The sequence below is a fragment of the Cyphomyrmex costatus genome, unplaced genomic scaffold, assembly GCF_001594065.2.
Source record: "Cyphomyrmex costatus isolate MS0001 unplaced genomic scaffold, Ccosl1.0 scaffold388, whole genome shotgun sequence".
In the NCBI taxonomy this organism is placed as follows: domain Eukaryota; kingdom Metazoa; phylum Arthropoda; class Insecta; order Hymenoptera; family Formicidae; genus Cyphomyrmex; species Cyphomyrmex costatus.
The window spans coordinates 84,804-111,280 of NW_017278079.1; the positions used below are offsets into that span (position 1 = coordinate 84,804).

Here is a 26,477-nt window from a genome sequence, read left to right on the forward strand (position 1 = left end):
AGAGAGAGAGAGAGAGAGAGAGAGAGAGAGAGAGAGAGAGAGAGAAACAGCGAAGGCGCGCGCCTTTACATTCACAGACTCACAGATGCGAAGAACAATTTATATATCGTATTATACATAATAGTAACAGAAAAGTTACTATGCCGTTGTTTTCACCGTTACGTTTATAACAACAATTTAATTGATAATGACGTTGCAATTTTTTATGACTATAATGATAACTAATTAAATGTTAGAGTTGCGCTAAGGTTAGAAAAGTCACTTTGTGAAGTAACTCGTCACCATTACATGTTATTTACTGAAAAAAAGTAATAAGTAACTTGTAACACATCGACAAGTTACTTTTTCCGTTATAAGTACCTAGTGAAAGTAACTATGTAGTTACAAATAAAAAGTTACTTTTTTCAGTAACGAATGACTTCTTCAATTCGTTAAAAGTAACGTTTAACTTTTCCAATTTTGGGATGCTATATCATTATCGTCGTAAAAAATTATAACAAAGCAATAATAAAAAGTAACGGCGTTATGAATCATGTGTACTTTCACATTTCCTAAATAGTAGATAATATTATATATTATATTTTAATCATTGCGTCATCAAAACGAGGATATAACTTTTTTTTACAACTATTCAAGAATCATTTTAATTTTTAATTTTTTATGTACTCTTTTAATTCTAGTTAATAAAATCCCATTCACACATTGTTATAGTTAATTACGATACGATGATTTTAACAGAATTATGAGCAATTGAAGTCAAAATGCTCCTTTTATTTAATTCAGATAACTCAGTAATAAAACGTCTTACAAACAATTTAAAAAAAATGATTATGTAGAAATAATTTAAGCTTCCATGTAAGAAAGTCGAAAATTTTCAGAAATTTGCTTTAAGTAAATTTGCTTAATTTCCTCTTCTTCCAGTTTGTACTTTTTTATATGTAAAAATTACCAAACTTACAGAAACATAATGATTCTTTGAAAGTACACGGAAAGAATTTTCCCTTAAAATTTACCCTGAAAAAGTGGTAGTCATGGTATTGAAGAATCTTTGGATTTTTTTGAAAAATTCCTTGAAGAATTTTATGTGTGTGTGTGTGTGAATCTCTCTCATCCACTAATATAATTTTGAACTAAAAAGTACAATTACTTTCCTTCCAACTTAATATTAACTTTAATGTATTAATTTTTCTTTGAGTGTAACTTCATTATTACGATAATTTTCGGTTTCCACGAAAAAAAAATAAGAAAATGTAAAAATTCAATTTCTACTTCTACAATTCCTAAACGGTTGCAAAAAAGGTAAAAGTTGTACTCCCCTTTTGCTTTTCTTCTCGTCATATTATCCTGATTGACCGGCTTCGACGTGGCACGGTTTTGTAATGCGAAAAGTCAGCAGTATTTTGGTGTGGGATTTTATTTGTCCACGTAACGCCGAACGCGGTTATCCGGAGACGAGCCAATTCAAAATCAATAAAACTTGATCAGGCCGTCGCGCTATTCGGCCGCCACGCCGCGTCGAAAGAGCATACGGTACACCGGGACCATGAAACCATTATCGCGTACACACCCACACGTAGTCGCTTGCACACATTCGAAACCGTGTATGCGTGCACGCTATGGGCATGCAATTTACGTCCACCTCTGAACTGAAACTCGACGCAACGACAGATAACAACCTTTTATGTCATTAGCTATTGCCAACGGCACTCAATTAAAAAAAAATAAAAAAAGGGTCAATAGCGAAAGCCTTGGAAATAAAACCCAGGGCTATTACCAGGTGAAATTTTTTAACCAATCAACGTTGAAATTGTGATCAAATCGTCGATGAAATTAATAAATGCTTTTTTGATAAAGAATTACTTATAATCTCCGGATGTGGTAATGTAAATCTAACGTCTCAAGGCGCATTCTTATTTAGATCTACGAGAAAATAAAAACAAAAGCTCTAGGGGAACAGGAAAAAACTGCGAACACATAAGAGAAAACTTAAGTAAGGTCGAATATTTATCAATTAACAAAAGTCTCTGTGAAAAAAAGTACTTCAGTTATTTGGCGCTTTAAACAACAATTACATTTACATATTATCAACACATAAACTATAATTTTAAAACAAAATCTCCTTTTGAAATTACCGTCGCCGTGGGGCAATGTTAAATTGGATTTGTTTTTTGTTCAAAATTACAGTTTGTGTTAATAATATGTAAATGTTAATTATTATAATTTAAAGCCAAAATCCTTTGAATAAAGATATTATTGATAAATAATCATCGGCTTTGTTTAACTTTTCTCTTGGACATTCGCAATTTTTTCTCCATCAAAATCATCGGAAACATGTAATAGTATTTACTTTAAACGACGCGGCGTGTGCGTTTTATGGTCACATGTTATAGTATGGCACTAATCGTATATCGGATTATTACTTGATGCGAGAAATGAGAGCTTATCAGTACTCTAATATACTGCAATCGTTCGCGTTTATCCCGTGTTCACAGCATCGCCATTTCGCTTTTCACAACGTCCTCTTTCGATGAAGAGTAACATTTTTCTTATTTCTCTTTCACTTTAATGCTTCGTAAACCAAGTGGACTTTGAAATTATAGTTGATATTTAGATATTTTAATTGTAAATTCTAGTTGATAAATTTAAATCTGTAAAAAATAAGTAAAATATAATTCGACTTCTACGACAGTAAAAACTTGTTGTTAAAGCTTTCACAAAAGGGTGCAAGAATTTTTTCTGATTTTTACAATCTAAAACGATATAAAAATCTTTACTGATGTTCAAAGCCCCAGCTGATGGATGGTGCAAAGTTCTACATGGCCGACGGAGGATTAACTTAATTAATTTTTATCGCATGCTTTTGCGCAATTTGAAAACGACGACATTGGACGGGATTATCCGTCGCAAGATAATTGCAAAATCGGTGCCTGGTCACGAGTTAATTAATCAAGTCGGTTTTCGGGTACAGTCATCGACCAATCGTGATTGCGCATCAAATTGGGCTATGCTTCCAGCAGTGCTGACGCATATTTCCATCTTGGTGATCCGATTATTGCCAGCGGTATAAGATTATTCCGCGCCCTTTCGACCGTAAAACTTGCAATGAAAATTCAACGAATGTTATTTACGCATTTTTTTTTTCGTTGAAAAGCGCACGAAACGTTCGGTGCAGGAATGTTCGATTTAAACGAAACTCTAAGCTAATCGAGTTAAACCATTTTCGGCAGAATGAGCTTCTCTCGTTCCGCGTCCACATACATTATCATTTCTGATTATCCGAATAATTCATGATGAGAATAAAGCATCAGGCGCGTATGCGTTAGTTTGCAAGGCAAACGATGCTACGAGTTCTTGTTTACATCGCGATCTTTGTCATCACGCGAGTATTTCGTCGTCTGTATTCGTTAACGTCGCGACGTTTGATTTACACGGCCTTTACTGCATTTCGCACTCTAGGTGAAGTTATAACGTATCACATAAAGTAATACTACAATGTACGTGTTCGTATTTCTAGCTCGCTAAAAGAGAAAGATTATCGGGGTGAACAGCGCATAGCTCTCAAAAATCTTCAACTAACTGTAATTGATTGCCGGGTTTACGACTATTTGAAAATCAGCTGATTCTTTCACTAGTAAGCACGTCGAAATACTCCGCGTCGTTCGCTCATATTTGATCCGACAGCTACAATCGTATGCATCTTATGCAGTGAGCGGATTGGTGTCATCACGTGAAATATAACCTTTATACTGAAGGATTAGATATTTCAAGTTAAAAGGCTATAAAGTATATAGTAATTATTGCGCACAAATTTTCAATTAGTTGCGTATTATATAACTTATATTTAGATTGTTATTACAAATTTATTTGGAACATTTCGACCGCAGTTGGAGTTTTTCAGTGAAATCACAACATATGAAATTCTGTCCTGACCACAATTCTATCCTATGCTTCCGACCACAACTACTGAGCACTTTAAATCTTTCTCCATAGTTGCAGACAAATGACGATTCAGAAAAGAATATGCAGGACTATGGATTGCCATGTTAGAGCTTATAAATAGAACGATATAGAACCAAGAGAGTGATTAAAGATTTTTAAATAAATATAACAAAGTGAATTGCTTGCTCAAACAGCACGAGTCAAAAGCACGAAATCATAACAGTTTTTTTTTTCTTTTAATTGAATGTATATTATTAGAAAGACGTTGCCGATGATCGTATTAATTCTTAACAATTTTTTTTATGCCTGTGAGAACGCAATTCTTTATGTGCGTACGTCGCAAAATAGATCTCGCGTTACTGCGCGAATTAAAGCGCGAAATCCGGCTTTGCTGAAAACGAAATAACTATCTCTCACATCCACTTTATCCTCTTACGTTCAACGAAAAAATTGTACTAGAACATGGTTTCTCTATTCTTAAATTCATGTCTTTACCTCTTATGAAAATACGCATGAGAAAAAATCATAATTGGATTGTTTGAGAGAACTATAGTTAGCGGAATGATTAAATAATCGCGTTTATCCGCGCGATTATTGCGACCTAAAATCGGTGACATGCCGCTGACATGGGGATCGGCGAAGATTATTCGGGGCTTATAGCAACATTGCGGTTATGCAAATAAAGCGTTAACCGGCCGTGTGGCTACATCTCGCCAGCCGTCTTGATCGAATCCTACGCCGTTCCGCTTACGGCATTGACCGCCAACGATGCGGCTGATAGTCGCGCATAACATCGTGCGGTTATAGTCACGTGAAGATGAATGCGGGCGTTTGCTCCTGCAGGAGTAAAGCTCGGAGCAGAGCGACGTAATCGATCCATTCTCTCGCCCTCTCATTCTCTTCTCTCCCCCTCCCTTCTTTCTCACTCTTGCCCTTTTCCATTCATGATTTACACAGTTTGAAAAAATTGTGAATTAATTATAATATAATACGAATTTGGACCGACAAGAATAAATCCAATTAATCAAAAGAAACAAACAAATATATGAGCCAACACAAGTTCTCAGTGTGTACTTTTTATGCAATTTATTCGAAATGAATAATAAAACGTATATACTTACGTATTATACACACTGAGAATTTGTGTTGGCTCATATTGGTAATTTATTTGTTTCTTTTGATTTATTCAACTGAATCTTTTGATTATCTTATTTTTTAAATCTAATTACATAAGTGAAATCTTATATTTGGTCAGAATGGATCATTAATGCTTAAATATTTCTGTATAAATATATATATATATATATATATATCTGATTCTGTAAATCGTGCGCCAAAAATTTTTTTTCTTGAAACGTAATCTGGAGAATAGTAATATCATTTATTAAATTGACAAGCAATTTAAATCGAAATCGGATTTTCTATATTTCATTCTATAGGCGCCCTCATCATTCAACAATCGAATTTAATTTGTATTAAATTTAATACATATTTAGTATATTTTAAACAGTCCACCCACATTAATTTAATATAAAATGAATGTTAGAAAATAATACAAATATTATATAACAAATTAACACAAAAAATATAACATAATTCGTAAGCAAATTGTATGTATTTCTTTAGTAAAATTAACATATATAATATGTTAAATTAACATATTTTATTTATATTAGAATTTACATTTTTAAGTACATTATCTTTGTGTTAATTGTTCACTTGTTCATAATTTATGCTATTTTAATATATTTAGAAAATGTTGAATATTGATGTAACACGAAATGTTCCTCGGATAAACATAAAATTATCTAATTAACACAAAATGTGTTACTTACATAAAGAATGTTAAAATCTGTATAATATACAGATATTTTTTAATATGCTTTGAAATATTTAATTTAAAATTAACTTCTTAAGTTGATTATAACAAAAATTTTATATATTAAATACTGAAAAAAAAAACGAATTGGCAGATTATCGTAAAATTATATGTTGGTCAGAGACTTTTGGCAGCCACTTGTACATATACATTCTACTGCATTTTCGTTGTATTTTGCGACTTTTCCTCGTAAAAGCAGACCACGAGGAAGTGTGGACTAATTCTAAGATGCTTCGAAGAACAAACTTTCCATCTAGCTTGACTTATTTATCTTCACCTTGTTTTCACTAGTAAAGAGGATAAACGTGACAGGCTTATTTGCTAACATTCTTAACGGAATTATTCCGAAAAGTAAAAAAATTCCAAAAAAGCGTGATTTAAGAGGAAGGACATTTTTAGACTGCAGCAAAAAAAATTTTGGAACGAAATCAAATCCCACGCAGTGTTGCGACATTCATCGACTAAAGTCGTTACGTTTAACAGTGGGGGGGGGGGGGGGAGGGGGGGGGGGGGGGGGCTTTTATTACTTTTTTGGGTGGAATTTAATAACAATTCTAACGGCAGTGATTTATGCCCGTAAAAATTGTCCAGCCGCAACGAGTTAAAGCGTTTTCGCGCTGACAAATAATGTAAACGTCGTTGTTTCGATTGGGCGTATCGCGCAGGGTCTTGTTGGACGTTTCCACGCCCGAGTCTAAACGTGTCAACGGCGACGGCGGTGGAAGGCACGTGTATCCGACGCGTACAGATAATTACGTGTCAACACAAGTACACGGAAGCGCGTTGTACTTAGTACTCTGACCTGCCCGCACCACAAGCTTTCGTTTCACCGACATCTTGGTACACGACATATAATTTATGCTCATTGTCAGATACGATTGTGCGGGCATTTATACTTGTTATCTTCTTTCCACATTTGTATCTTTTAAAACAGGCACGGTCGCATTTGTATTTATGCACCTAATTATAATGTTTATGTAACAACTTATTCATGGAAATATGTGGAAAAATAAGATGGAATAATTTAAAGCTGTGTAGGAATCATTTATGAGACCTAAGAGCAGTAGCGAATCCACCTGACGCCTGTGGCCAATCTTGCCTTTGGCTTGTATAACGTTACCTGATCCATTACCATTATCTGGTAATGTTCTCGTTTCCGTTTCGCGCTATATATTGGCAACCATCCAACTCGCCAGGCTTTTCGGCTACCGATCCTGTGTGATATCTAGGAATAGAGTGTCCAGCTCGAAGCAAATTTCAGAATTTGCATCGACCCAACAGTAAGAAGATACGGACGTCGAAGTAGAAAATCGCGATTTTATAAAAAAAAAAAAAAATAGTAGGAAGAAAACTGGAGTCAAGAACGTGGCAAGTAAATTGGCTGAGCCAAGGATGTCTAGCCAGCGGCGAAGTGTCTAACATCTCGCGATACGTTTCCACCGTCCGCGTCTGTCTGTTTCTTGTCAATGGCTCACGGGCGCAGGTGCGCCGCTTAAGACTGTTGGAGTCCCCGCGGCAGTAGCGAAGGTAAACTCTATCTAGTACTCGCTGTCGTATATATCCGCTTTGCCGTAGAGCAAGCGAGAGAGAGAGAGAGAGAGAGACAGCGGGGTGGAAGGGAGAAGATGAGAAAGAGAGAGAGAGAGGGCTAGGCTACACGGCAAAGCATAGCGCAGCATAGGCAGCTATCGTGAGGTACGCGGATCAATATTCCGTCCGGTCCATCCTCTGACCCCATATATATCTTCTCTCTTTTCCTCTTACTTGCGTACCCCACCCACCGTCGTCGTCGTCGCTGCTGCCTCGTCTTTCTTTGCTTCTCTCGTTATATACCACCCTCGTGCACGGCCCCTCCTCGCCACGTCGCTTTCTTCGCTTTTCAACACTCCACCTCAAATCCATGGCCCTCCAGGCGCCGCTAAAGCGATGTCTCGGTATCTGCCCTTCTTCCTTTCATTCCTTCTGCTCTTCTTTTTTCGTGTATTTGTCCAGAAATGCGTAGGCTTAGTAGCGATTAATTTGTTTGCGGCTTTCGGAACTTGCTTCGGCGCGATGTGGTATAACATTTATCTTAATGATACAAAAACATGTCGTTTATTTATCGATGATTAACTAGGCAAGAAGATAAAGAGATTACATTGTTTGTTTGAGAGACTAATTGTATCGTGCGTTTTTATTTTCCTGAGGGAAACTTGCTTTGTTGAGTAAAACAGCTCTAACACTTCTCGGCAATTGTCCATGAAAATTAAGTATTTTGAGATAACGATCGGAGAGATTACTATAAATTATGATTACTAGAGAGAGTATAAATGTTACAAGTTATTTATAAATTATTATGTTCCGTGGTCTCTCTCTCTCTCTCTCTCTCTCTCTATCTGTCCGACTGCGAAGTCTCCATCGTTTTAAAAGTGCTTCACAACCATGACTTCGCTTCTGTACACATTTGTTACTAATGTTATGTTGCCTCGGCGACCTATATATTCTCTTTATCTTAGTTTATTGCATCTTTGCCCTCTCATTTCGTTTCTTCCAAAAAAGGAACGGTGCAGCGCCTTTGTCTCTTTTCTATAGCTTATTGACCATCGAGTCTACTCGAAATCTCGACTGCCAAACGGTATTAAGGTGTTTTTTCGCTTCGACAAAGTGCTCCTCTTGTCTTTCTATTCGTTTTATCTTTATTACCTTTACAATTTTCCATGTAGGTGTAGTTACGGGTGTAGCTTATAATTCATATATAATTCAACAATTAAAAGTATTGTTTGTTCTTTTACTTTAAACTTATTTAAATCAGTAACTTTGATCGAATATACTGGTGTATACATACATATATATATAACACACACAGGATGTCTAAATTTTCCGTACAAATTCTAATAATACATATATGTTTTGTGAACTGAAATACGAAAAAAATGTTAGGTGAATTGATTTAATCTTAATACGCAAATATTTCGATAAGTTTGCATTTCAAAGTACCATTTAACCCATATCAATACGAGCTTGATGATATAATTTTGAATTTATCATCTATTTTACGAGAACAGATGAAACTTTCATATAGGAAGATAAACAGAGAAAAAGATTTATTTGAACTCGAGACTTCTATTTACATTTGTTTCATTAAAACAAATTTAATTTTAAATAAAACATATTTTGTTTAATAAAAAAAAAAATTAATTTTAATGAAAATCTCTCATCGCATTCTTAATTTAAACATTTATTTGGTCGGGCTATTCCAATGCATAAATTTGTTTGATTTAAAGAACCCTTTTCTCTATGTAGATGCGCGCGGGCGCGCACATGCACACATTTCATAGGAAGATTTTATATATGTAAATGTACATATATTATATATATGTATGTTTATGTGTGTTTGTATGTGTATGTATGTATCTATGTGTGTGAGGGTATATATGCATTTCTCTCATCCGCGGTAATTTTTTTCCTCTGCTTCGCTGTCTTCGTGTCGGTTCGAATGGCCGCTTATCCATTCACGTCCATCGAGTCACCGTCAGCCCGCTACTTTCCTTTCGACGTATGCCTGGAAATGGCAGCTGTCGCATCCGCTGTCAATTATCGTGTCGCGGATTCTAAAAGGTTGGCTTTACAACCACATTGATTCCGATTCGACACACACACACACACATTGATCATTGCGCATCTATAGGCTCCTTTTCTCGTTTCGTCTTTCTCCGTGATCGGATTTGTAATAATAGGAACGAGATTACACCAAGTTTATTAACAAGGAAAGAATTGACAAGATTGGCTTAGTGCTCGGAGTTTATTAATGACTTGCACGTCTTTACGCAAATGCATCAGTATTTTGATATTAACCTTCAAATTTGATAATACTTCCAAACAGTGAGTCTCCAGTACAGTGAAGCTATATTGTATCACAATATTGTAAATTGTTAATCATAAAAATGAAAAGTTCAAGCCATGTTCAAAAAAGGATACTAAAAAATTTAAACCTTTTTATCTAATAATAATATATTATCATGAAAAGTAACTGATATATTATTAATTAAAGGTGCCAGTACAAAGTGAACATACATAAGGTGTATGTAACTTTTGGGGTATGTTAAGTTAGCACTCCAACTATAGTACTCAGGAGTTCTGATGAGAGTTCTCACTTCCTTTCGACGAGACGAAGAGTTCCCTATAGTTAATAACAAGAGTTCCGCCCAATAAACATTTTTTTAAAATGGGGTGTTAACATTTTATCGAATTTCGAAGTGGAATAGTTCTGAGCAGCTTAATAGCTTCAATTTGCGATTGCATAGAGTGCCTGATTACGTAAAAAAAATTTTCCAATATTAAAAAAAAAATTAAAAATTTTTGAAAAATTAATTTTTAGATACAATAGTTCTGATAATAATTCCTGCTTCTTTTTGACAATACGAAGAGTTCTTTATGACATTTTTAATGACATATGCGCTTAATAATCATTTTTTAATAATTTTTTTCAAATGGGGTGCTAACTTTTTAACGAAATTCAAGCTCGCATAGTTCTGATCAGCTTAACAGGACTATTTTGTGAATACCTAGAGTTCTTGATACATAAAAAACATTTTTGAAGATTAATAAAAACTTTTAATTTTTTCGGGGTCCCACGTCGGAAAATTTTTTGAGAGTACCGAATAGTTCTGAGTAGCGTTTATTAATAAAATTTTTTAAAAATAGAAATTTTTGAAAAATTTTTTGAGAGTACCGAGTAGTTCTGAGTAGCGTTTCTGACAGTTCTCGACGAGTTCTATCGAAAACTGTAAGGTGAAAAAGCGATTAGACCAACGGTTTGCAAGATACAGCTACATTTGTCAGAAGATCAACAATTTTTAAAGTGAGTATATCTCGGAAACCGCTGATCCAATCGCTTTGAGCCCTAATACTTTTCGACAGAACTCGCCGAGAACTGTCCAGAACTCCGATCAGAACTACTCGGTACTCCCAAAAAATTTTGACTTTAAATTTTTTCGGGGTCCCACGTCGGAGAATTTTTTGAGAGTACCGATTAGTTCTGAGTAGCGTTTCGTATAGTTCTCGACGAGTTCTATCGAAAACTGTAAGGTGAAAAAGCGATTAGACCAACGGTTTGCAAGATATATTACATTTGTCAGAAGATCAACAATTTTTAAAGTGAGTATATCTCTGAAACCGCTGGTCCAATCGCTGTGCGCCCTAATACTTTTCGACAGAACTCGCCGTGAACTGTCCAGAACTCCGGTCAGAACTACTCGGTACTCTCAAAAAATTCTCCGACGTGGGACCCCGAAAAAATTTCAAGTCAAAATTTTTTGGGAGGATCGAGTAGTTCTGATCGGAGTTCTGGACAGTTCTCGACGAGTTCTATCGAAAACTGTAAGGGGAAAAAGCGATTAGACCAACGGTTTGCAAGATACAGCGACATTTGTCAGAAGATCCACAATTTTTAAAGTGAGTATATCTCGGAAACCGCTGATCCAATCGCTTTGAGCCCTAATACTTTTCGACGGAACTCGCCGAGAACTGTCCAGAACTCCGGTCAGAACTACTCGGTACTCTCAAAAAATTCTCCGACGTGGGACCCCGAAAAAATTTCAAGTCAAAATTTTTTGGGAGGATCGAGTAGTTCTGATCGGAGTTCTGGACAGTTCTCGACGAGTTCTATCGAAAACTGTAAGGGGAAAAAGCGATTAGACCAACGGTTTGCAAGATACAGCGACATTTGTCAGAAGATCCACAATTTTTAAAGTGAGTATATCTCGGAAACCGCTGATCCAATCGCTTTGAGCCCTAATACTTTTCGACGGAACTCGCCGAGAACTGTCCAGAACTCCGGTCAGAACTACTCGGTACTCTCAAAAAATTCTCCGACGTGGGACCCCGAAAAAATTTCAAGTCAAAATTTTTTGGGAGGATCGAGTAGTTCTGATCGGAGTTCTGGACAGTTCTCGACGAGTTCTATCGAAAACTGTAAGGGGAAAAAGCGATTAGACCAACGGTTTGCAAGATACAGCGACATTTGTCAGAAGATCCACAATTTTTAAAGTGAGTATATCTCGGAAACCGCTGGTCCAATCGCTTTGAGCCCTAATACTTTTTTGCAGTTTTAAAAGTCCATGGACAAGGTATGCGAAATTGCATCCAGATATTTTCCGCTAAAATATCTGTCCATCCAGGTTGTAAAGTGATGTACGTTCGACCGTCTTCATACAATATATCGCGTGTTATTATCGCTTTCCAATCTTTCCTTGAAAGTTTTAGTATAAATTTATCGAAATATTTGGATGCCGACACATTGGGTTCAAAAGAGTCACTTTGGTGTGATGTCATGCTAGTACTTAAAAATCCGTAGAATGCCAAAATAAAATCATATATGCCTTTTCTATTATTTTTAGCAATAACATAAATGTGTTTGGCATTAGGGTTGCCATCCATATTTTCAGAGATGCGTTTATATACACAATTTGATGGCGGTAGAATCTTACCATTATCATCGATAATCTTATATTCATCAGTTGTTAGTAGTTTCCTCAGTTTCTCGATATCGTACATGTTTAACGAGACCTCTGTTCCTTCAATGATAAATATAATTAATTAAACTATATTTTTTTTCAAAATTTTATAACAGTATATTAAATATATTTTTCAGTAGATATTTTTCGAATTTTAAAACTTGAAAATTACAGTATCAACGGCATTGTGACACAAGTGTCAAACAAATATGATGAATAAATAGATCTTTTTAAACTGTACGACTTTTGTTTGAATCAATTTTTTACAAAACGCTTTCAAGATACTTAACCGGTCCGTGACTTTTTATTCACCCGGTATACACATTGTACGAGGAGTGATAAAAAAATACTCGGATGTTTTAATTTTGGGGGCTATATAGGTAAGTCCAATTGTTACAATTGTAAATAAATATTTATTGAGAAAAACGGAAATTCCACATATTTTTTTATTACACCTCGTATATTATATTAATCTGCAGATCCACAAATTATTTATACATTAATCATAAGTAGAATTAATCTATTATTTTACAATTTTCAAAATAATTATTAACAAATTAATCAATATGAACAAATAAGAATGTCGAAAAAGATAAGACATCTTCCCAACATATTTATAATAATTTTTTCATTTTTATATTACATATTCTTAGTGAATCAGTATTGTTACTGACTTCAGTACTGTACTTGTAGCTGATGTAATTATCAGCGAATGTTTATTGTTTTCCTGTAATAATAATATAAACCGTTTCACTTTTTTAGAGTTTATGATTTTCTGCACATTCAATCTGTACAAATCATAACTTCTAAAAATGAATCAATGTATTATTACTAAAAAAACAGTAAATATTCGCTGATTTTATAGTTATAAGTGTACCAATGAAATTAGTAATAATACACTGATTCATTTTCACAGAATAGAACTAAATAGGAACTAACAATGCTTTTCAACGAACCACAGCATTTAAAATGAAACCAAATATGTCATACTCCTATATAACTATCAGGGCTCTCAGCGGGAGTTCAACACCACTGCAGACAATGCTTTTCACAATGTTTTTAGAATGCACGTTCTTTCCTTCAGTCCCGTCCAGTTTGTTGTAAAGCGCATGCGTAACATTGTGCATAACGCCATATTGAAATTGTTCAACGTGGGACTTACAAAAATTTTAAGGTCAATAATTTTTTTGAGAGTACCGAATAGTTCTGTTTGGAGTTCTGGACGGTACTCGGCGTATTCTGTCGAAAAGTATCAGGGCTCAAAGCGATTGGACCAACGGTTTCCGAGATATACTCACTCTAATAATTGTTGATCTTCTGACAAATGTCGCTGTATCTTGCAAACCATTGGTCTAATCGCTTTTTCACTTTACAGTTCTCGATAGAACTCGTCGAGAACTGTGAGAAACGCTACTCAGAACTACTCGGTACTCTCAAAAAATTTTTCAAAGATTTTTACTATTTTTTTTAAATTTTATTAATCTTCAAAAATGTTTTTTATTTATCAGGAACTCTAGGTATTCACAAAATAGTCCTGTTAAGTTGATCAGAACTATGCGAGCTTGAATTTCGTTAAAAAGTTAGCACCCCATTTTAAAAAAATTATTAAAAAATGATTATTAAGCCCATATGTCATTAAAAATCATAGAGAACTCTTCGTATCGTCAAAAAGAAGCAAGAATTATCATCAGAACTATTGTATCTAAAAATTAATTTTTGAAAAATTTTTAATTTTTTTTTTAATATTGGAAAATTTTTTTTACAAATCAGGAACTCTAGGCAATCGCAAATTGAAGCTATTAAGTCGCTCAGAACTATTTCACCTCGAAATTCGACAAAAAGTTAGCACCCCGTTTTTAAAAAATGTAAAAAAAATGTTTATTGAGCGGAACTCTTGTTATTAACTATAGGGAACTCTTTGTCTCGTCAAAAGGAAGTGGGAACTCTAATCAGAACTCCTGAGTACTATAGTTGGGGTGCTAACTTAACATACTCAAACAAGTTGTGAAAAAAAAGGAAAAGGTTGTTTTTTTAATTCAATAATAATACTAAATTCGGTGACACCGTTAAATGTGCCAAATTATAATACAATTGAACGTAATGAAGCAATTATCAGCGATATGTGAATACCGTTCGACATGTCAAGTCGAAGTCGCGCTGCAAATATAATCGAGTGACATATGTATAATATGTATCCGTGACGTAAATATGGAACGACTCTTCGCCGTGTTAACATTTTTTTTTAGGCGCTATTCTGGACAAAATCAAATTACCAATCACGCGAACGACGGGACCAACAGTGTACGGAAAATTTAGCGCGAACAGTCCTCATTGTCGTCGGAAACGTCGTGCAGGAAGCGTCCGTCGTCGTGATTGGTAGATTTCAATCTACGAAGATTGCTTGCTGTAATTGGTAGATTCCTCGTTTGCGTCCAACTCGAATCCAAGAGGAATCTAATAATTACAGCTCGCGCGCAAATCAGACCTTAATGCGAAGATTCCTCTGCTCGATCTTTATGAAATCTGCACTACAATCTGAATACTCGCTTCTATGATTCAGCTAATTCTGTCCTTAACCTTCCATCGACAATGTATTTAACGATACAATTATTACTTTTTGATTATGAATTTTGATAAATTTAAATGTATAAAAAATAAGTAATACACAATCCAATTTCTATGGTAGTAAAAATTTGTTGTTAAAGCTCTCACAAATATGCAAGAAAATTTTTCAGATTTTTATACAATCCTGAATAATATAAAGATCTACACTGAAGTTTAAAGCAGAGTTTTGTATATTTCAAAATTATGTTTACATGGAATTTTTACGTATTGTTTACGTTAAAGGAGAAGAGTACAATTTTTACTTTTTCATGATCGTTCGTTTTATTTCTACATTTTCTTAAGTATTTTTCTTCATGCAAACCGAAAATTATTATAATAATAACGCTAGATGGATACGTTGAAATAAAGAATAAAATTCTCATTCATATATCGTTACGAAATCACTGTCAGTCATGCTTCAATCATTTTAAAACTAATTTAAAATTGTTGATCCAACTCTGAATTAAATTGTAAATGATTGATGCATATCTGATTTCGTAACGATGTGAATAAGAATTTAATTCTGTATTTTAATGTACTAATTTTTTTTTAATGTAGCGTTATATAATTCATGGAAATTAAAAATGATCGTAATATGATAATTTTCAGTTTTTATGAAAAAAACACATAAGAAAATGTAGAAATAAAACGATCCCCATATGATCGAAAAAAGTTGCCTTTCTCATGAATCTTTTTGTTAGACAAGCAATGTAAAACATGTAAGTTATCATAAATTTAACACAATACAGAAAGAAGTAATTAAGTTTTATGAGATGATTAATTATACATGACTTTAGTATTGATAAATAAAAATATATAAACGAGATAAAAGCTTTATGCAGTCTAGTGCAACAACAAAGAACATAGCTTTGATGATTGTTCAGATGCACATAAAACATAATTTATATAGTTTATATTGTATACATTTAAATGTAGATTTTTATATTTTACGCGTAAATGCATTGTCCTGATTCGAAGACTTCAAATCGCAGACAAAGATTAAAAAATTTCAAATTGCCGATGGACAGCAACAAAAAAATTCGGTATACTTTCTATAGGTATCAGTCAATATTACAAAATTAACTTGTTTTTTTATTCAATATGAAATTCTCTTCGGAGAGAGAAAGAGTATTTCTTTCCCAAAACGGATTTTTATTAATGATTCAGATGCACAAAAACGATTGCAGTCATTTGCAATGTAATGCAGAACGACGATAAACACACACTGGGCTAATCGCACATTGTTCACGATCATGTAATGAGATTCTAAAAGGATTACGCGTACCAATCGTCGCGTCATCGGTCGACAGGTTACGCTCAACACTCGTTCCATTGAACGAACTTCTGTACTCCACTTTACATGCGGAAATTCCACGCAAACTGTTTATATGATGCGTTTCGATCTGGCGGAAGAAAACAAAACGTCCTAGTAATCCCTCTGCAATTTTGCATCCAATTAAAAATTCAAACGCGCAAATGTGCCTCAATTTCTGTTAGTGTGAATATTTTTTCTGAAAACCACATGTTTCTTTATCAAAATACTTGGCAATTTGGGTAGTTGTACGTCATATGCAAAACATCCATTAATTGAAAGTTCCTTCTTCAAGTCTAGTAATATTCTCTGTTAATTTACAAAATTAAACAGAAAGCTTTCATATTTTCATTTCGCTCCAAATATTTGCGCAAATGATCGACGCTATCATTTCACCATTTTGCGTTGATGGCAAATTGCTTGTTAGAGGCTTATTATTGTACAACAGTCGAGTTTGTAATTACGACAATAACATCGAATGTAATTACTCCGCTGTAAGTAATATCGTTCAGATACATTCGTAATATTCGCGATGTTAAATAAACAAAGCCGTTTCGTCGTTTCCTATCGAGTTTATGTGTGACATAGTTTCCCTTGTTCCTCTTTCATTCTGTCAAACACGTGGCGAGCCAATCACATTTGATTTTCGAATCCTGGAAATTAATACATCATCGGCAAAGTTAATCAACATTGAAAGTGTATTCACTATAAAAAAACAGTCTACTAAAACGGAATCAACGACAGTGAATTTCTTTTATTTCTGAGAAAGCGACAATAAATAACTAATCTCTTTCATTATTTTTACATTATAGATCTTACTATTTTACAGTGAAATGAGAAAAGAATTATTACCGTTTTCTAGAATGTGAGGAACGAGAAATTAAATAATAATGAATAGTTTTCTTTTATAATAAGATTGACCATGATATTGTTACCTATAGGTACAAAGCATATAGGATAAGATATTGTCCAATATTGTATAATGTACAATATATGATCAACTTTAGCGCACATATTTGGCACTTAAGAAATTCGAAATTTGTCACACGATATTTCTACTTTTTATTTAAAAATAAATACTAAAATTGTATATATATGAAACAGTTATATGAATACCATATATTTATATAACATATTTTTTAATAATTTATTTTTTGTATTTTTATAAGTTCATTTGTATTTGATATTTTTTATTGTTATAATAATTTAATTTAAAAAATATATGATTACGAAAATTTTATTTTTTAAATAAATATTTTAAATAATAAAGATTATTAAAGTTTTATTGCGATTTTTATTGATTAGTTATTCTGTAAATAAATAAAGTTTGATGAAAAGTAAACTTTATTTATTTACAAAATAACTAATCAGTGAATCGCTATAAAACTTTATACAAATAATTTTGATTATTTAAAATATTTATATAAAAACTGGAAATGTTTGTCATCATATTTTAAGTTAAAGTATTACAACAAAAAAAAAATAATAAATAAAAGCTATAAAAATTAGTTGTTATATAAATATATGATGTTAGTATACAGCTGTTTTATACGAGAAGTATTTAGTTTTAGTATTTATTTTTATAGAGAAAGTATAAATATTACATTTTTACTTATAATCAACCCTAGCGCATTGCTTCAAATATGAACAGCTGCTTAAGTAGATTAAGTAATGAATGCACCAACTTTTAGGAGAGAAATACTTTAACTGCGCACGATCAGATATATAGTTGCGTATATGAAGCAATGCACTGGAGTCGATTAGATTTGTCACTTTAATATCCAGTATCAAGACTGTACTGTGCAGCGTTGTTATACGATATTAAAGCAGTTCGTGGCGACATTATTTAGGAGAGAACTCGAGTAATTTAGGGCACGTAATTAATATCCTTGCGGTCGTACGTCTATATGTCTCGCCCATGTTGATCGTTATCCTCCCGCAGATACGCGACGTAAAAGCATTGTCCGTTGTACATACGTATATATGTCGGTATAAGTCTTGATTGAACGTTTCCCCAGTTTTCGCGGCGACCGAGTTACCAGGTATCGACTTTCGGAACTATCGGTTACCCGAGCTTTTCCCTAGATTGAATATTCAAATTAGTTGTGTTCAAACCGCGAGGAATATATCGCTCTTCCGCTTAATTTCGAGCATAATGCCGCCTGTACTGTGAGAGATCAAAGATCTCGAAAAAGTGGTTACTCGCTCTTCTAACAGGAGAGTTTCTTGCTTTGTCCTCCGATCTTGGAATGCATTTATACTTCTTCCTTAGAGCTTCGTATCCGCTTACATCCCGCTGAATTCGCACAACCGCGCAGCATAGTCGATAAACTCTGTGGTGAAACGTTAAGACGAGTTAAGGAACGCTTTGCATTCTGTCTGAAGAAATAAGTATTGAAATGCAATTACTCGTTTTTCTTTATTCTTCGAGAATCTTATAAAAAGACCTCGAAACACAAGACTCTGTGAATAGAAATTTAATGACAAACACACTTGCATATAGATAATGAAAAATATTCAATGTGATGAATATGTCTATTAAGGGAATAGCATTATTTTTAATGTTTCAGTGGATTTTAAAACTAGAAATTACGTATTGATCAAGTGAATCAGTTATTCGAGTGATATGTAAGTGGTTCATTAACATTCCTAATATTCCTATCATGAAACTCTAATACTTTTAAACAAATCAATTTAATCTGTTACTTTTGTCTAAGACATTTTTCTCATAAATGCATACTTTCCGAGATATTAGACTGTTCCTAGATTTTTGGTATATTTTTAAATGCTCATTACTTGACTTCTAAGGTTCATTGGCGGGAATGGCTTTACAGATGTTCACTTGGCAGGCTCCTCTAATCGTTGCAAGTTTCATCAAAATCGATGAAAAGCATAGCGTAACCTCTCCTTGTGAGATGATGCTGAAGCTAGCTGCCACTTCTAGCGGCCACATGCGAGATGCCAGGGACGAATAGCACTGCGGGGCCTCCGATTATAAAAAATATAATTAAGGACGTATTACCTAAAAAAATTCATAGAAAATAATAAATCACACTACAAGGTGATAAACGAGAAAAGATTAAGTTAAAAATATTTTAAATAATAATAAAAATATATTATAAAATATATGTATGAATAATATAAAAAATATTGTTGCTACACGCATGGTGCTAGAGGTTCGGAAAAAATTCTAAAATGTAGTCTGAGACACGAGGAAACCGAAACGCTATATAGTCTTCAACATCACGCCCCTATTATTTATTTAAAAATTAATAAACAATTAGCGTAAAGTATAAGTAATTGCGAAGAATATTACTACGTCGACCCGCCAGAGGTTTATCCTTGATCAGAGATCTATCGATATTCGCAAATTCTCGCAAATGCTTTGATACGCGTATATCTCTTTATATAGAATCTCGATTGAATAACTCTCAGGCCTATGGTAGGCCTATATATAAGGTAGGCCTCCACTACAATGCCTTACTGATGAGTCCAGTAGTGAAGGCCATAACGAAACGCCAAAAATTACATACTTGGTACATCGAGTGCATCATAAATAAAACTAGCCAAAAAAATTTGATTCATTGTTTCATTATTACTTCCAAAGGCTTTGTGTTAGCTGGATATTTATTATCTTTACTGGATTCAGTCAGCACTCGAAGCGTGTTACTTTAATTGGGATAAGTGATGTCAATATGTCAATTTTTTAGGTAAATTCTAGTTCAGCAGTTTTGAATTATCAACCGCCAATTTCGCATCATCACGGTAGACGGTCGATGAATCTCGCCGTCTTTACGGTCAATACTGGACTCATTAATAAGGCATTGTGCTGGAGGCCTACCTTATAGGCCTGAGAGTTATTCAATCGAGATTCTATATAAAGAGATATACGCGTATCAAAGCACTTGCAAGAATTTGCGAATATCGATAGATCTCTGATGGCGGGTCGATGTATTATAGTAATATTCTCCGCAATATTTACCCAAAGTAAGAATAACGTCCTATTAAGGCTGACGTATATTTAATTAATAATTCACCAATATACACTATTAACCAATATTCCACTACAATGTAAAAAGAACGTTGATCATAAAGAGATAGATTGGAAAAATAGCCGCAGTCCATCCGCTCTAGCGATTGGTTAAGTCAAGTATCCTTAAGGAGTGGCTTTGCGAATACTTGACTTAACCAATCGCTAGAGGGGACGGGCTGCGGATATTTTTCCAATCTATCTGTTTATGATCAATGTTCTTTTTGCATAAAGCAACGTGCTTTTGTAATGGCTAGTCTATAATAAAGTTTCTTTTACGTACTCAGATACACGTGTTTGTGCTATAGTTGGTTTTCTGCCTCTCACAATATACATTTTTATCCTTTGGCAATACTGTTGTAGCTATTACAGTGTGTGTGATATTTAAGTCTTATAAAAGGAAAAGTAGAAGTTTGAAAAATTTTAACGTTGAAATTCTTATTTATCATTGAAGGTGAGACTAAATATTATTTACTTTCTCTATATAACTAAAAAATTATAACATAATAAATAAAAAACACATGTTTTATCAGGATTACTTTCTTTAAATTGAGTTGTTTAAAAAATTTCTCTATTTGCAATGAGCTACTATTGTTCGATGATTGACCATTTTTTGGAATCTAAAAACGAGACTGAAATAAGGTCCGCAAAAGACCAAAATGAACAAGATAACGTCTCGCAAACTTCCACTCGTTCGTGTGTCTCGAAGATGGATTATACACTGCCAAAATATTGGAATAACGTAAGGATTTTAACGATCCCGCGATCGACAAAATCACGCGAATGATGAACATGGTGTGTTTAATAACGTCTGAGGACCCGTCCAGCGACTTGTTGACATCGACGAATTGCATTTCCTCGCCTAATTTTTGTTGCGATGGTAACGGAAACGTCACAATTTCTATCATGGCTAAAGAAAGTTTGGATATATGTTTCTCAAGTCCGAAGTCGTTTGTCAGCACTTATAAAAGAATAAAAGGATAAAATGGAGGGCAATTCGAGAGTTACCGATAATCATAAATAAAAAGTTTTCACATAATAAATTTAAAAAATTATCATTAATAATGATTTAAAATGTATACATATCTAATTTTGTGCATTACATGTTTCGGCTCTTGGATTGAGCCTTCCTCAGATGCATCGACGAAAGAAATTCATTATATTGTAGACGGTAGAATTATGATATATTGTGAAAACTTTTTATTTATGATTATCGGTAACTCTCGAATTGCCCATCATTTTATCCTTTTATTGTTTTGACACCAAGAGCTTTGTTTGATATTTACTTATAAAAGATACAGTGTGAAGAATCGCGTGCATTCGTTGTTCCAGGACACACAGAAACCGCAATCGCAAATTACTGAACCGCTTTCGAATAGCGAATCAGAGGATCCTTCGAGTTACGAGGTAAAATAGATATATTACGATTGAAAAGGAAAGCAGATGACGAAATAATAAATATTTATAGGAGAAAATTTATGTATCCGAGATGACTTTCTTACTAATGGCGTCCAACAGGAGTCGAAGAATGACAGAAAAGGTGCTCCAAAAATCATGAATCAGTTCTAGAGATAATGTAAAATGATTTAAGACAAAAGATAAAATAAAATGATCTAATTATGTAATTAAAACTGATTAATTGATTATTACAATAATTATGAATCAAACATACATAATACATTTTTAGAAAACAAACTTAATTCATAAAAATATAAAATAAGAGACAACGTAGTCCACTATTGTTAGTCACAATCATCTTCATAATTTTCTTCCCGAGACTTTTTCTCAAACTCCATAAAATTACAAAAACCACTGTTGATGATTTAAAATGTATACATATCTAATTTTAAATCATTAAAAAAAAAACAGTGGTTTTTGTAATTTTATGAAGTTTGAGAAAAAGTCTCGGGAAGAAAATTATGAAGATAATTGTGACTAGCAACAGTGGACTACGTTGTCTCTTATTTTATATTTTTATAAATTAAGTTTGTCTTTTAAAAATGTATTATTGTGTGTGTTTCATTCATAGTTATTGTAATAATCAATTAATCAGTTTACATAATTAGATCATTTTATATTAGAGCGCATATTAACAAATTGTTTGGTTTGAAGTAATATTACGTTTTATATTGAAAAATTATTAGATTTTTGTATGTATTATTAATTTTATTAGTTCATCAATTTTATTAGTTTAAATTATAAATTTTATTAGTTTTATCCATTTTATTGATTCTAAAATATACAGCCAAAATGAGGAAAAGATTAATAAAATTACTAAAATAATTGTAATACTTTCCTTAACATTTATTCTGCTTACATAACGTGTATAATCCATATATACGTATATGTCTATTTTAAATTTTTGTGTTTATGTATACGCATATGACTTTATTTATGTTTATTATTTACTAACGTCGCGCAGCGCGACGCCTGTATGATAACAAGGCTTTTTGTTGAATCGGCCAACGATAGACGCATTAAGAAGATAATAATGTAGTTGTCTCTCTCTAAATCGAGTACTTTCACAGTGAAACCATCCTGTACTTCAGTTGTACTGCGCAAATTTTACGCAGTTAAGCTGTATAGACGCGAAAACCATATTTAAGTTAAGCACTACTAGTGGATCCACAGGAGGAAGTTATATAAAATTTTTAATGGTTTTAAAATGCTTAATCACAATTTTGATATTACAAAAATTTTACCAATGTTAAGCACAATTGAAAAGTATATATAATGAATAAGAGATTTTTTCAATCTATCAGAATGTGTATACCAGAAACGAATATATGCAATTTCTTATTTTCTGTTCTTTCTTATTGTCTGTACTTATCAATTTTGTCTCAGAGAGGACTTAGGTTTTAATAATCACTATGTTTTTGCGAAAGAATATATTGCTCATTTGCTACAACTGTAACATAACTAAGAAATCGTCATATTTTGGTCGATTGTAAAAAACGGACGAAAAAAATACTTTAAAAGATATAACACTGCTTATTTCTTTGCAATCAATGATTACATTAAAATTACATTTCAAAATTAATATTACAAAATTTCAGTAATTTAAAACAATAAAATTAATTTTCTTGAAAACTGTCTTTTTTTAATTGTATTATTATTGTAGAGAAAATAAACGATTTTTCGACTGATTTTCTTCGCGTTTAACAAGATAACTGACAATATAGACGACGCATTTTATATCGTGGCGCGTTTCGGGAGCTTCTGGATATGTCGCCACCTCCTGGTACAAGCGAGCACTTGTATCGATTGTATCGATTATGTTGTCCAATTAGGTGGATTTCTGTGATTTCAATGTCGCAACGAGAATCGCCAGCGAGCTCAGCTTTCAGCCCCAGGATCCCCATTCTACTCTCGAAAATCGATTTTCTATCGATACGAGAAAATTTCTATATATGTCTGACAAGAACTTTCGCCCAGTTTTCAACATATCCGACAAAGAGCGGATGTTCATACACTTGACGGTGCGTATGATAGTATACACGTTTCTCCTGAGAACATATTTTTGCTATCAATTCATCGCTGAACGCGTCTCACACGAGAAGTGATCTCGACAAAATCGCTCAGCAGGAAGTCGAAAAGATTCTATACCAGGATTCGAGAGGTTTCTACAGTGGAGACAGACGGACTGTTCGCAGAATAATTCTTCTTTTACGTCTAATATTCAAGATGTGCGATGAGAGTGTGACGGAAGTGAGCTTAGCATGTGATGAATCTTTGAAAATTGGTATGCTCAACTAATCCACATCGAGATATCCACACGCCTTTGTCTAAACACCCACTAAAGTAGACGCGACTCTGATGGACATGAAACTCCGAGAGAAGAAACGTCTGCGAAGTAATACCTCCGTTGAGACTTTTACATATTTTTTTCGAGGAAATTACATGAGATTACGGGTTATTTCCGTATTTTGAGACATTATTGAATGCTATTGTTTAGCGAACATTGCATTTTGCTTTATCAGGGCGAAAAGCAACCTAATACTGATTGTTTTTCGGCTTGATGAAAGTGAACTACAATATTTACGAAACCTTGGCATTTAACCTTCCGTCGGCAACTGAGATCTTTAATGTCACTATTGATATTTTGATTATAAATTCTGGTCAGTAAATTTAAATCTATAAAAAGTAAGTAAAATACAATTTTTCTATCATGGTAAAGATATGTTAAAGTTAGACAAGAATACCAAAATTTTTTCAGTTTTTCATATAATCCGGAATAATAACAAAATTTACTTCTTTTAAAAACCTTTATCGTTAACGGAAAAGTTTCATGTTGCCAATGGAGAGAGTTGAATGCCAACGTTGAACATTGCAGTTCACTTTATTAGAGTGAGAAGCAATTTGATTGCTTCTCGATATGATGAAGTGAACTGTTCACGAAATGTTAGTATTTAATACATTTAGTATGTATCTTCATGAACTTTTCTTATCTGACGGGAGAGTGAGGATCTTTCTACGTTCATCAGAATCTCATCTGCCCTTTTGGGTTTAGACGAACGTATGCGATAAATATTAGCATATATTTCGCACACTGAACCTGGCGAATACAAAGAAATTGCTTTGTTGATTGCAACGAAATCTTAGCGAGGGACAAGACGAAGTACGAGTTGACATCCGATTACTCAACCATGGAGGCGATCGTCCTGGACAATGACATTTCGTCGTCGATGTCCGACAGTTCGATCTATCAGCTTCCGAAACGAAGTAACCGTCCGTACCCAGAGAACGTGATCTTCGATTCTACAGATTCCAAGACAAAGGAGGCTGGTAATCCCGTGAATGCGGAATCCGATTACTCAACCATGGAGGCGATCGTCCTGGACAATGACATTTCGTCGTCGATGTCCGACAGTTCGATCTATCAGCTTCCGAAACGAAGTAACCGTCCGTACCCAGAGAACGTGATCTTCGATTCTACAGATTCCAAGACAAAGGAGGCTGGTAATCCCGTGAATGCGGAATCGACTCCCTTGACAGATCACTCGGTGTTCGACCACCCGAACGCCATTGAGGACGGTGAGAAAACGGACACGTTTGACAATCTGTACAATAAAAACGTCCAGTTGGCTCAATGTTACATAGAACAAATGATGACTAAGCAGCAGCAGAGTGGCGCGGGCGGTTGCTTTGGGAGTCATTGGTCGAGACGGTTCACGAACATGTCATCGTTGTGTCGATCGCCTCAACGATTGAAAAAATCTAACGAAAAGGAACACCGTTACGGTGTGAGAACGAGTTCATCAGTGCAAGGGAAAAGTTCTGTTATAAAATCGAAAATACCCGTCCTTAAGCTGCGCTCTTCGATAAGTACCTCAGGTTGGTTGGCCCAAATACTCGAAAGACACAGACCAGGTAAACGCGTTTCACCTTGGTGGGAAATGGTCGATCGATGATCGTAGCGTGCCGCGTAACAATAATAACGATTTCAACCTTGAGTGCCGTACGTTTTTGCATCGGCTCGGCCGACGTTGCAAGATATTGTCCGCGGTGGTGCCTCGTTGTCGCCCACCTGTTACCCTATTCTCTCGTAAATCGTTATCGATCCACGTGAATTGAAATATTTAATTTTTACTTATGCGTTGTTTTAACATGTGCCTGACATAGATAAGGCAAGATATTTTTTAAATGAAAGTTAAAATAAGGCGAAAGAAAAGAGGAGAAATGGTAATTTATAGTCGACGTTAGTAAATGGTTGTATCAGCGTTTTTCAACTTTTTTCAATTCCGGCACATTAAATAACGAACCAAATTTATCAAAGTATATCATTTAATTTATCAATGTACGTCAAAGTATATCAAGATGTACACGTTTCAACGCTCAATATAGATCTTTTATCAGAGATACTGCCAATATTAAAAAATAAAATAAAATTCTAAAGTTTTTATCTTTAACTTTATCGCTTTAAAAGTGATTTTATTGCAATATTGCTTTGATTAAGATAAAAATAAATGCAATATAATTTATGTAATTTTTCCAATTTTTAAAGTATTTTTTACTTTGCACCGCTTATTCGCTTTTATACTTATTTTAAAATTTTTTTCTCTTCTCTTTGCTTTTTTAAAATTTTCACAGCGCACTTAGAGAGCCTTTGCGATATTTCAGTTGAAAAATCCTAGATACACCAAAGACGTTACTCAAAGTATTTTACGATTAAAGCTTTCTCGAGACGTATTATAATTGCTTTGGAACTTGTTACATGCC

At 34.0% G+C, this 26,477-nt stretch overlaps 1 protein-coding gene across 3 annotated transcripts in view; it reads left to right on the forward strand.

Moving 5' to 3' along the window:
• The window catches only part of LOC108776804 (serine/threonine-protein phosphatase 2B catalytic subunit 2), a 164,817-nt gene that overhangs the window by 35,805 nt on the left and 102,535 nt on the right, over nucleotides 1–26,477 (forward strand). For 2 of the 3 annotated variants that reach the window (XM_018543516.1, XM_018543517.1), the window contains exon 1: nucleotides 25,388–25,592. The exons of the other annotated variant lie outside the window; for it this stretch is intronic. In XM_018543516.1, coding sequence (XP_018399018.1) covers nucleotides 25,436–25,592 — 157 coding nt within the window. In that variant the 5' untranslated portion in view covers nucleotides 25,388–25,435. Of the gene's footprint in view, nucleotides 1–25,387; nucleotides 25,593–26,477 lie in introns of those variants that run through there. 3 annotated transcript variants of the gene reach the window in all.